The 14,153-nt window shown below is 26.0% G+C and overlaps 1 protein-coding gene across 3 annotated transcripts in view; it reads left to right on the top strand.

Moving 5' to 3' along the window:
• The first annotated feature begins 48 nt into the window (after positions 1–48).
• The window catches only part of LOC112598942, a 40,416-nt gene continuing 26,311 nt past the window's right edge, over positions 49–14,153 (top strand). The window contains exons 1-6 of one of the 3 annotated variants that reach the window (XM_025345612.1): positions 49–327; positions 590–752; positions 4,838–5,202; positions 7,090–7,168; positions 7,868–8,226; positions 9,491–9,739. In XM_025345612.1, the coding sequence (XP_025201397.1) occupies positions 596–752; positions 4,838–5,202; positions 7,090–7,168; positions 7,868–8,226; positions 9,491–9,739 (1,209 nt within the window). In that variant the 5' untranslated portion in view covers positions 49–327; positions 590–595. Of the gene's footprint in view, positions 328–485; positions 753–4,837; positions 5,203–7,089; positions 7,169–7,867; positions 8,227–9,490; positions 9,740–14,153 lie in introns of all 3 variants that reach the window. The other 2 variants (XM_025345610.1, XM_025345613.1) reach the window with 2 other exon arrangements.

The raw sequence follows: 14,153 nt of genomic DNA, 5'->3' as shown, positions 1-14,153 counted from the left end.
ATACTTTAACAAGTCATATCGCTAATGAGAACAATAACAATACAGTCGGTGGCGCCATCTTTTCGGCCGGGTTTGCAGCTTCTTACCGCCCTCATCATGCACATCGATATGGCTAAACAAAAACACAGGGGAAAATAACATAAAAATTCGGCTTTCGTAAAGTAAATTGTCGTTGCAAAGGTTTTTTCTTTACTGGCAATCTGTTCATGATCGGTCTACACCGAACATCGTCCAGTCCGAGAGTACGACTGTGTTCCGATACTCACTCGCTTTGTTTCAGAGCCTCGGATCATAATGGTTATCCGGCACATTTTTTAAGAAACTAAGGTACATATCAAATTTTGTTATTAAAATATGACTAATAAATAAACTCAATTATACCGTGTGTGTTGTGTATAATATGTACATTGTATACATATTATGTTATCGTATTTGTTCTTATATATATATATATATAAATATCTTGTGTTGTTTCATTTCTAAAGGGATCCCCATACCGAATGTTTTGTGGGGGCAATTCTTTTATTGATTGGTATTCGTTCCTACAAAATGTTCATTGGTGTTTCGATGCTTTGTATTGGAAATTAAGGTGAAAATGTCATCAACAGCTGGGAAGCAAAGTAACAACACTGGACAGGACGATGAGGGTGAAGAAGAGGACGATGAAGTCGGAGACCTGGTGTCTGCCATCAATTACAACACCATTAATTATAACACTATATCATCTATGGCAGTACTCAAAGAAATACTTGGTAAAAATAATAAATATAATTTGCACATAGATATCAACAGCTGATCATATTACCTATTTTTATGGTGGTCCATATGAAACATGTGTTTTGGTTTTGATCTATTGGTCTTCAATTCAATTATATTCATTTAATATAATTTATATATAGCTAATAGACTAATCAGTGATTTTAATATTAAATTAACTTTTATTTTTTTAAATATAAAACTTATTTTTTCTCAATGTTTTCTTAATTATTTGATATATTATTATAAGAGATACCTTAATATTTACAATGCATTTACATATTTTTAATTACAAAGAAAAGATCATATAATTTTATTATTTGAATAAATGAATCTGAATTTATAACACTTAAATTAAAATCATTTGAATTTTTATAATCATATAATATTCTATTTTATTTCAATTTAACATTACAAGTATAACTTAATCATATATTTATGAATAGGTGCCAATTTGAAATGTTAATTATCTATAAGTATTTTAATATTAGTTATTTTATTTAAAGCTTTACATCAATTTGAATCTAACACTTTTAAAGTATTAGAGCTGTCAGGCTATATTAAAAATATCTAGTTTTTCACCTTCATTTTAAACAGTTTTTATTGAAATATATGACAATACAATTTTAATGAGTATCATATTTTAACTGCTGATTACACTTATATTAGCTACCTATATTATGTTTATAACATAATTTAGAGATTTGCCATTAAGTTTATTTATAACTCCAAAGCTATTTTGTATGTTTGAACTATTGTTATTTTTTTCAAATTATTTAATACCTAACACAATGACAACAATATTAAATTTTAAATTTAATGAATTAGAACAAAAGATTAAAATTTAAAACCAAAATGTTTTAATATTATTGATAAATTAAGATTTTTAAATAAATGATCAGTAATATTGATGAATATTATTTAGTTAACTCATTTTATACTATTTATTATTAAATTAAATTTTTTTTTTCAAACCTAACCTTTTTTTGTAGTTTATATCGGGGGTCTCTAATCTATGGCCTAAACTAATTAATGTTTAAAAAATAATATATTAGTTTTCATCATTTTTTAATTTATTGATTTATAAGTAAAAAGTTTTGGCCCGCTATAAAAAAAAAAGGTTAGAGAAATATTTAATAAATATATGATCATATTTTGCTGTTATATTTTAAAAACTGAAAACTATTAAGTATTTAATTTTAGTACCAATATAATTAATTAATGAAAACATGAACAAATTTTTTTCTTAGTAGTTATATGTATTATTTCTCGATTAACAGAGTTTTGTTTTAGTTAAGTGCATGATGCCTAATGATGATATGTGTTACCAAATACAAATTTTGATTGTATCAACTTTATTTCAGTGAATGAATCAAATCCTTATTAGATAGAAACTAAATATTAATAGTTTATTATTATTTAATTTATGTGATTTAATAGTAAACGTTAAAATTGTGTAATACATGCATTGTTTGAGAAGAGTTATATATTATTAATGTTCAATATCACATAGCTCTATAAATAAAATTATAAAATTTTCTATTTGGCTTTTTAAAATTCTAGGAGTTACAATAAATGCATTTTATTTAATTGTAGTAATCTATATGTAATCAATTTATCATATTAAATAGTATTTTTCCAAAAATAAAACTATATACAAAAACTATAATTAAGAGCGAATTTACCTTCTCTATCAAATAGGTGATTCTTTTATCAAACAACACTAATTATTTTAAAATCTATTAAAGCATTTGATAAAACAATTCGTACATAATTTTTAGTCAAAATAAAACAATACGGTTTTTTTTTTTTTTTACTTTTTTGAATGCTAACACATATTTTTAATTTCACGTTCTGAAGCAAAATATTTTTGGAGTATTTTAATACATAAAAATTGATATTCAGACGAGTAGTTTATGAGTTATAAGTTTTTATTTGAGATGGCTGAGCTGTGACGAATTTGAAAATGACATCTGTCTAGATATAATTTTATTAATAGAAAAAGTGCTGAAAGAAGGCATTTCTAGAGTTTAAATAATAAACCCTGATGCTAGACCCTGTCAAACATTTGAGATATGTCAAAAAGTAGTACAGTATTGTTTCTTTTCTAGAGAAAATCAGATGGCATCCATGACTGTGCACTTGGTGAATTGTGTTATGCTTACATCGCAAACTAAATTGTGAGTGAGGGAGAATATTATTGAGGATGATGTGTGAGAATAATCGTTTAAGGTTAAGTTTTTTGCAAATTTCAGAGAAAAAGGGCAAAAGGTTTAACAATTAATGCAAGAGTACCACAAGATGGTATACTATCCTCTATATTATTTAATATTTTCCTCTCTGATCAACCCAAGCTCACTGAAACTTTAGTAGTGGATTATGCATACAATAAAGCCATTATATCTATGCATGAAAACCCAGATATAGTTTCAGTTACTCTTCAAAACCTAATGACAAAAAATATAGGATCAAAATTAATAGTAGAAAATCAGTCTACATTACTTTCACATTAAGATTAGAATACTATCCTAATGTTTTCATAAATAATACTCCAATCCCCACATCTGATTCAGTCAAATATTTATGTCTTCATCTTGAAAAATGTTTAACATGAAATAATCATATAAAACCTAAAATACTTCTACTAAATTCTTACGCTCCCGCCTACTCAAATCACTTTATTCTAACCAATTCACAAATTTATAAACAAAAATAATAATATATTAATCTCTAATAAAACCTATATGGACTACAACTCTGGAAAATAGCCAAAAAATCAAATACCAACAACATTCCAAAGTATTTTACTCTGCAAAATTATAAATGCCCCTTATTTCGTTTCAAATCATACACTCCATAATAACCTTCTTTTACAATTAACGAAGAAGCCAAAACTTTCTACAATAGATTAGCTAAAGTGTCACTAATAAGTGGCTCAAAATATATTTTTTAAAACATTAATTAGTATCAAAATAATGAGTGTTGTTTGGTAAAAAATCATTCTATTCATAAAATTACTGGATTTTTAATAAATTGTCCAAACTTCATAAATAAATATATTTTTTTTTTTATCATACAATCTATTTTATTATCTAAAACAATAAATAAATGTGGTATAGAAAATAAAATATTCTCAGGGTAAAGAAACCTCCATTAGAAGAGCTTTGATACAGATAAATTTAAATTCTTATGTTAATTTTATATTAAAATTAATTACAACTATATACTGTTCAATGAAAAAAAAAAAAACACAGTGATTCTCTATATCCTGATGTGACATCCTACTGTTAACACCAACTCAACTATAGTAAGATTTTGTGTTGGGATGTGTAGAAGAACTGAGTTTTATTCTATCATGGTATGTTCTCTCTGGATTTAGTATATACCTAATATAAATGTATAATTATTACTTATAATATATAATTATATTTAAATAATTTATAGTATAAAAATTTTAAATAACTATTTTATTTTATTATATTAAAATTAGCCATGACTGTAAGTATCATATATTGAACACTTTTAAGTACACAGTGTTATAAAATATTAAAAAGTTTTACTTTTTTTTTTATTTAATTATAATTAAATCATAACATTTTTTAAATGCATGCACTATTGAAATTAAGAAAAGTTAATATCAGTTTAATGGAATGTCATTTAAATAATATAAAAATTTCAATATTTTCAAGGAAGATATTGAAGTATTAGATACATATTGTTTCTATATTAAAAGTTGAAAAAGTTATATGTGTGATATATCAATAAAATGTATCGACTTGTATCAAACTTCAATATGAGTTGATATGTAAATACTATTTATTATTTATTTTTCTTAAAAATTTTATTTATTTTATTCTCAGATTGTAAAATTGCATGTATTTAAATTTAGTTGATAAATGTATAAATTATATTTTTTAGTTGCTTTTTTAAATGAAAATTAAACTGAATTGTATGTTATGTTTTCTGATTAGGTACTTCAAACTTATACACTTTGTACTCAATTTTAGTTTTAACTTATACTGTTTTTTTTTTTTTTTTTTTTCCATTAATAGTCTTTAATGAATTATAATTTTTGTTAAAGGAGCTCAAGATAGTCCTGAAGACGCCGATTGGTTTCAACATTATTTTTTGCGCCACGTTAATCGCTTACCATCAAGAAGTCATCAGTTTGTTGCTAGACGTCTTTCAGAATGTAAAGAAGAAGATGAACATATTGAAAATAATTTAAAATCACCAGTGACAGATGACCAACAAAATAGTGCTAACATAAGTGCTAAATCAACACCTCCAATATCACCACCATCACATCATAGAGATAAACACTTTTTTGATGTTAATTTGGTAGAAATGAAGTCTCAAGCATCTTCAACATCTACTTTAGATTATGATTCAACAGATGATGTATGGATTAAACGCCATGATGCAGAAACATCAAAACGTCGATCAGTATGTATAAAATATATTTTATGTTTATTTGTTATTATTGAATTTTAAATATTTGGGTGGAGTTGGAAGTTTCTTATAGTAAAAAAAAATAATAAATATGTATAAAAAATAAAAAAATATGGATTAAAATATTATTTTTTGAACAATAGTGAAATAATGTCAGTGTTTAATCATGGCCATAATCGATATTTTCTTGTCTTGATAAGATTAATCTAAATATTTTATTTCCCCAGTTATTGATCTAAGGTTATATTTGGAAAAACTGTTTTTTTTTTTATTTGGTAAACCTCAAATATAGACCAATTATTTTAAAGTTTAGTAGTTTTTGGCTAAAGATTAAATTATTTATTTTAATATTTCTTAAAAATTGTTCATAGATTAAATAAGTACTTAAATTTGATAATTTAAGTTTTATAGTATAAGTAGAAAGCTATTAAGTTATAAAGAAGTTAATTGTAAATATAGTTGGAAGGTAGACAATCAAAAATAAATATGCTGTAAAACTGTATAGTACTATAATCTGGAAAACTAAATATTTCTCTAAATTTTAAGAAAGGTAAATATTCTTCTATAACAAATTACTCTTCTATTTAAAAAATTTCATACTTCTGAAAAACATTGTTTCTGAAAGACAGTTAAATATAACCATTGATTATCAAAACTGTTTTTATAATTTATTTTATAATCAATGTTATAACTTAACCAAATAAATTTGGCTATTTTCAAGAAAAATTTTATTTATTAAGTCTTTTTCAATTGGATCTCAAATGAATTCTGACCTTTTACTGACTTCAAAATTCATTTAATAGTATTAATCATTTGTTACTAATAAGTAATAAATCATTTTAAAAAGTGTTTAGAATTCTATTATTATCATAGTTTACTTTCTATTTAACAAATAGAATCCAGATTGTGAATTCAAAACATTACTTTTTTTTTTTCAAAACCTATTCATGTCTTTTATATATTTATATTATGGAAACCATCTTTTATCTACATCATTTTTATTATTTATAAATTATATTCAATCGGTTATAAAACACTCTAAGATGTTATTGTTTTCCAATAACATAAAATTATTTACAAATAAAGTTATTATCATTATATATTTTTAGAAAATTGTTAAAAACATTAAATTGCCTTTATTTGTTAGAACAATTAAATTATCAAATTACTACTAAGTATATAAGAAATTAAAACAATTTTTTAATTAATTATGTTTCTAAGAATTATTTTAAATTATCACCTACAATAATTATACAAATAATATAAAATACTATAGAAGTTAATTTTAGTTTATGGTTTTTAATGGTTACAAAATAAATTATTAATTTTGTTTTATCTATGGAAAATAAAATGTATTATAAATTTTTATAAATAGATAAAATTAGTTATGTAGTAGTTACACATTTTATATACATATAAATTGTTTCGTAAATGAAATTTTTTTCACAAATAAAAACATAATAAATAAACTAATGATAAAAACCTAGTTATAAACTTATAAATATATTTATGTTTAATCTACATATTTGCAAACAAAAAAAGTTAAACTAATGACATTTATAAAGATTACTTAATTGGCTTTAAAACCTGTTGCATTAAATGACTTGAGTACCTGTTATATTTTTATGTATACATTAGACTTTTCTAGATTATTTTAATTTTTAAGTTTAAATATAGTATGTTTCTTTGGCTATTAATTATATTATTTTAAATTAGTTCAAAATTTTATTACCAACAATTAATGATATGATTTATTTATACATTTGGTGATATAATTGACACTAAGCATATACCTCTCCATGTTAATCATTATTTTTTTTGTATAAATGAGCACTGATAAATTTATAGTTATATCAAACGTTATTAAATTTTTTTTTGCAGGAACTTGGATCACAACCTTTACCAACTACAGCAGATGAATCAGATGGTCAATGTGTATCAATCAATCGTCCAAGATCTGGTAAAATTTATTTATTTATATTATTTTTATACATTATTGAATTTTGTTGTAAAATATTTAAATTCCTAATTAAATTGAACAAGGAACGAAACTAACCAATAATTATATTGTACTACTAAATAATTTAAAAATAGTATATAAGTATTTGTTAATTTAATCAAAATCATTATAATTATTAATCATTATTATTAATTCATATCTTATCAATCTGTTTGAATTTATCATTGTCTCATTTTATTTGTTACTTCCAATTATGGAAAAAATAAACAGTTATTTCAATATAAAGTCAGGGCTAACTAGAAAATTATAAATCTACTTTTAGTTTTTGCCTACATAGATCATAATCTAACAAAGTACATTCAATATTTTTTTCTTTGTTGTTTATTTTATATTATTTGTTTTTAATGAACTGAAAAAATAAGTAATTTGAACATTGATTTAAAATCAAATTTATTATTGATAATGTTTGAAATATCCGAGTATGATTTTTCAGGTAATGTACAAAAATTGTATTTTTTAAGATTTGTTTCTACTTAAAGTTGATTTAATATTCTGAATAATGATTATCTTAAGGATTTTGTTGATGTAAATAATATTAGTGTTTTTACTATATAATTAATTAAATATTGATTTATTTTTAATGATAAGAAAAATTTGAAAGTAAGAAGCGTATTTAAATTATTTTTATAATTTAATTAGGTACTTGGAGTAAAGGTGGTTCAGCCCCTATACTGCTACCTGCAGTGGTAGCTGCTCTGGCTAAAACTAAAAAAGCATCGGCTGGTGTAGAAAGACGACAATCTGGTGATGATATTTTAGCTAAAGGTACTCCAAAAATACAACCATCAAAAAATAAAACTCAACAATTGCAATCACAACAAACTCAACCATCTCAAAATATCCAAAAGAAAATGTCACCAAAACCTCGTTCTGGACAATCTCCTTCTCATACTCGTAAGACAAATACACTTTTAGATGCTTTTAGACCTCGATCAAAATCTGATGCAGCATCTAAAAAGAACAACACTATAATATTACAAATGAAAAACTCTATTCAAGTTAGTATTATATTAATTTATTTTAGTTAATGATTAAATGATTTAATGATTACTGACTTTTTAATAAAAATTTGATAAAAAAGAAAGACAGAATACTGAGATTATACAATTTGATTAGACATTTAATTTTGCTTTACCATTTTCAGTGATAGATAGTATTAAAAATAATCATGTATCATCAAAAATTGATTTTGAATGAAGTTAAGTCCCCCACCCTTATAGATATTTTTTCAAATATTTTGATGGTTATTTTATAGAAAAATAAAAAATCTAATCTTATTTTTTTCATCTCCAATCTATAATTCTTTAATGGTGTCATACATTATAGAATATTTGAATATAGCTAACATATTCTAAATGAGGTATATGCTTAAGAAATGTATGTTAAACCATTCTCTATATGTGAAATAGACATGATAATATACTAATCATGAATGTGATAAAAACACAAAATAAAAAATATTTATTGTATGGAATAATTACAAAATGATTTTTAATTATTTTTTTTTGTTTTAAATTTATAAAACCTAAATTTATTATCTTTATGAAAATTGATTCGTAGATTTTGTATATTGTTTCATTCTCATAGAAATATATTCAAATATCAAGTAACTTGTCATAGAATTATTTATTTTACAATTTAAATCATAGTTAGAGTAATCTTATACATGTAGCCCTGTGTTGATATTTCTTAGAAAAATTATTTATTATCAATAATACAATCGCTCACAGTCCTCTGGAAACGTCTTAGATGGTGTTACATAAAAATTTTTGAGCACTCCATCTATATATAATATTGCTTGCCAAAACCTAATAACTATAATTATGATGAAAAAATATTTATTTGTTTGTTTATTGTATTAAAAAATACATTCTTTACTTTACTCAAACATTGTTTAGCCTCTAGATGTTAAGTTTGTTTGTTAATCAAATTATTATTAATTCTTATGTATATTGTATACAATATACATATATATTATTGTAATATTTTACAATTCAGTGTTTTTCTTTTTTTTAATCAATTTATATTAATTATTAAGTACACATTAATATCTTATCTTGTAAGAGGATAAACTAATAATGTAAGTTTAAAATTAAAGTTGATTATGTTTTTTTCCTTTAATTTGTTATTTGCAAGCCAGTTAATAATTTAAATTATCTCTATAGAATAATAATTTATTATTAAAAGCCAATTTATTATTTACAAATTATGTATTAGTAGATACACTTAATTCATAAATTATTCTTTTCTTAATGTTTTCAGCAAACTCTTAAATCACCTGGTTCAAGTGCTCGAAATAGTATTAGTGGATCAAATTTATCTAGTGATACTGTTGAATTCAATAATTTGGTGCCCCCTCCAACTCGAAATCGTTATAAGCAAACTGCAGTAGCTGCAAGACCACGAGCTGGATCAGATAGTGCTAGTACTAAAGGGGCTGTTTCTAAAATGATGGATTTATTTAGACATAGATCTCAAAGTGCTGTTTCTGCGGAAGACAAACGAAAAGCTGTAAGTTCAATAATTAATTACCTAATGTATACTTGGAATAAAATATTCTTAGATCTCTAATCATTCTAATCTAAAAAAATTATTATACATTTATATTAATGTTATTATTAATACTTTGGTGTTATTTATGTGAGAGGAAATTTTAAGCATTAAATAAAAACATTTTAAAAGCTTTCAAAAATACTTAAGAAATAACTATAAATGAAAAAAAAAATTAATATATTTAACATGTTTAATATATGTCTTATACAATGAATATTCTCCATTAATGATATTATAATGTTTACTAAAATGTAGACACCGATCCTTGACTATTTGTGACCTTGGTTTGTTAAGATTACAGTATCAAACATATGTGTTTAATTTAATATTTTTAACTGTAAATCTTCTATGAATAAGTTTGTTTCATAATATTAATATCAATGATTATTTAGAATCAGTATTTATTTTTTTAATGTAAAAAGTTATTAAAAGCCAAGTTTATGTGTTTACTTTTCAGTCATCAGACCTTATGTAATCTATAACATTAAGAATATTAGAATTTATAAAAGTTGAATTCTTTTCAATTTAAATTCAGATAATTTACCTAGTCGACTACTAATATTAAATGAACAATTGTGTGAAAGTATTATTGAAAAAGTATTGTAGAAAAAAAATAAAAATGTATACACACATTAGTACATTAAACAGGAGTCCTTCTTAACGTATTCGAGTATAATGTTTTAATTTATAGACGTTTCATTTTTGCTATTTAGGTAATGAAAAGTAAAAACACATGGACGTAAACAAGTAGTTGGATAGTTTATTTATTTGTTATAGACATTTTTTACTTGTGTATTTTGTAAGTAGGAGGGAGAAGTCTTCTATAAATATTTTTTTTTAAACAAGTGACCGACTTTAAAATTTTAAAATTGTTTTTTTATTATACAAAGTAGCTTAGTTAATATTATAAAAAATAATAGTGGCCAGTAGGTAATCTAATTGTTAAAAATTATAATATATAATATAATGAGTCTAGATGACAAGATAGGTACGTGACTTTTTGTAACTTTTGATTACATGAGTTTGTCATTACTCGTTGTACTGGTGTATTTATACGTTTTGTAGTTATAAAAATGTAAATCATTGTTAATTGTTATACATTTTTTGTAATTCACGTAGAAATAGAACAACAGTGTTTTTGTACAATTTTACTCCATTGGAAATTAACGAGTGAAGAGACAGGTTTGGTGGGGAAGGTGAACCGATGATATAATAACCAGTTTTTTATGTGAGCCCACTGACCCAATTTATGAAATCGTCCAGCATAACAATAATAGTCGACTCACCCATGCTGTATTTATTTATGACAATTTGGAATTTCAGTGAATTACTATGGGGTCTACAAGTTCAGCGAATTGTAATATATTTATAATAATTTAATAAATTATCTCATACATGGTGATTAGTATTTGGACAAATATTTGAAGTAGGTAGGTAATCTCGAAAACGACTCCGGGTTCTACGACTGTCTTTCCGAATGACCCTCGGCGGGCACCATTACACTGTAGAAGTGGCATTCCGAGTGGGTGGGAGTCGTGGCCGGTGTTTAGTGAAAGTGTCACGAAAGACCTTGTAAACAACACGACTAATTGCTCGTATATGTTATTATTATTATAATATTATTATTTATCGTGTCCCCTCCAAGGATTTTGTTGTCGGCTATGGCAGGCGCACGCGTTCTAGTGCACTGCAAACATATTTTTTCGTACTGGTATAATATATTAAAGATACTCACTCACCGCTGTTCTGTTTCTGTTTTTATTATCCTCATCATCATTACTATTATCATAATAATTGTAATATTCGACGATATTACTATTTCTGTTTTTCTCACGTCTATTTCCATGCGAGAGCACGCACCGCTCGTTCGCGCAAACACCGAAAACCGGTTCCCTTCCTCCAAAAATCAGTGTCGCGTCTGTGGTGGGTTCCATCCATCCACCGCTTCTGTGCGGCGGCCGGTGGTAGTGGTCCTCGCCGCGGCCGTCCGCGTTGCCTAGGTATGACACGGCGTACGCTGTCCGCACACCGACGTCGTCACAGCGTCAGTCCGCCGTCTGTCGCTCCGTCACCGTGGTCTTGTCTCGTGCCCGTTGTCCGCGTTATCTTTAACTAATAACTGTCATCGGTTTTCGCTGCGCAGTGTGGTGTCCATCACCGAGCGTGGTGTGCGCGGACCGGCGCAATATGCCCGGGCGATGTCGTGGTACTTCCGATGGATGTTCAGCCAGCAACAGGATCCGTCCGCGGCTGTACCGGCCGTCAACAAGCCGCGCAGCCGGTCACTGGACGGCGGAAATCCCGTTGATTTCGTCAAGCACCACCACAATCTGCAGCCGCCCACCGCGGCCCCGGCCACCTTTCATCTGGCCACGCTACAGCCGGCCGCAGTCGCGCAGTCACCCATCCGGCTACCCGTGACAATGCTTTCGGCGTTACCCTTCGTATGTATCTCTCGGTAATACGCCCTCTCGCTCCCTCCGTCGGAACTCTTCGTTGCTCTCTACGCCCCCTCTCCATATCACTCCTCCTTCTCTGTCTGGTTCACTTTATCTCTGCCCGCAGAGTACGTTTATAGTGCTTACACAATACCCGTTGCTATTATTAATATTATTATTACTTTACACGTATACCTGTTGCGTAAGAACTGTATAGTACACTAGTGCAGTGTACATGTTCGGTGTATACGCGGACACAATTTTATGCACTCGTGTTTTGACCGAGAAAAAAAGGCGATTTCAAGTATTGTACTCAGCAAATAATTCGAGTATTATGTCAAAGTTAAAAAAAAAAAAAAATCAATCTTACCTACTTAGCTATTTAGTAGTTATAGTCGAAGACATAAACCTACTAGGTACAAGAAACGAGCAATGATAAAAAATGACAAATAGTTGTTTTGAACAGCCAAATTAAACTAATTAAAACATTTAAAACTCTAGATATTATTTTTTAATTTTTTTTTATGCGGTTTATAACAAATCAAGATCGCTATTATCAAATTAAAGTATATTTGTGTATATAGTATATATACCAGATGCGTATTAATTAATAAACTCGTGTAGTTGAATAATAATACGCGTATTTAAAAATAATTGATACTGTAATAAAATGTATAGATACTGACAAATTAAATTTTTGTGTTTCTATAAAAAACATTTATTTTGGTTTATATGAAATGTTTTCTTGAGGGAGCTCTCTCCCTTCCGGGTAAACTAACCTAGTTTTTTCATTTTTATGTGGCCCTTATTCTGACATAACAAATATATAAAATAACAATAATTTTCTAACTTTATAATGCCTATCTTAAATCTTATAGGTGAATAATTCCTATAATATTTAATATAGTGTATTGGCATTCGTTTTATGAAAGATATATAATGTAATTATAAATCTTAGAAAACTAATACTATTACATTTTTTTTCCTACAGGTAGACAATATATCTTTATATCTGCATTAAACCACTGTACCGGGGGCGATTATTTATTTTTTAATGTATATAATCTATATTAATTTTAAAACAAATTAAAAGTAAAAAAAAATAGGGTTTATTCATTATTATTATAACAGATTAATACTACAAAACTTCCAAGTATTAAATAAAAGAAAAAATTAAAATTAAACAAGCATATTTTACAGATAAATCTAAAACTGACTAGATTACTAAATTGTTTAAATAATGTGCAGGATTATCTGCCTATTGATTAATAATTTACTAAATATTACAGATTTTATATTTTCTTTATTTTTATGTCAATTTATAAATTATAAGATTTACTTTTGTTTTAAATGTAAATTAGTTATGTTGTTGTAAAAATATGAAATAAATAAAGTAAATTGAGAGTGAAACGAGTGCCAATGCATTTTCCTATTCATATTAAGATTATAATAATTTTATTTACCTGTTAAGAAACTACCTCTTTAATTATGAAATATAATTAACGCGATTCGTGACCTTCCTGCAATCCTGTTACGATTTTAATAATAATAATGTTTATTGTTTGTAATGTTTGTATCCAATTAAATTTATATAATAGTAACAAATTTAATTATACTCAAATATATCATAACCCATGTAAGCAACTGTTTGTAATTGAGAATTTTTTGATTATGATATTAATAGTTGGTATTGTTTGTCATAAATAATAAAAAAATCAATTATGATTTTACATCTGCTACATTTTATTTTTCGATTGAATCGCTAGAAGCATAGGTGAGTTATAACACCATGATATAGTAGTAACGAATAAGTAATATCCATAATTTAACTCGGTCAATTAGTCAACCTAACCTAACCGATTACAAAGCTATAATATGTTGAATGTTCACATTTAGTAAGGGCATGCCTTTACTTTTATTGTTTATGTTTACCG

The sequence above is a fragment of the Melanaphis sacchari genome, unplaced genomic scaffold (assembly GCF_002803265.2).
Source record: "Melanaphis sacchari strain LSU unplaced genomic scaffold, SCAv2.0 Contig4_pilon_pilon, whole genome shotgun sequence".
In the NCBI taxonomy this organism is placed as follows: Eukaryota; Metazoa; Arthropoda; class Insecta; order Hemiptera; family Aphididae; genus Melanaphis; species Melanaphis sacchari.
This window is presented reverse-complemented; position numbering and strand designations above follow the sequence as displayed.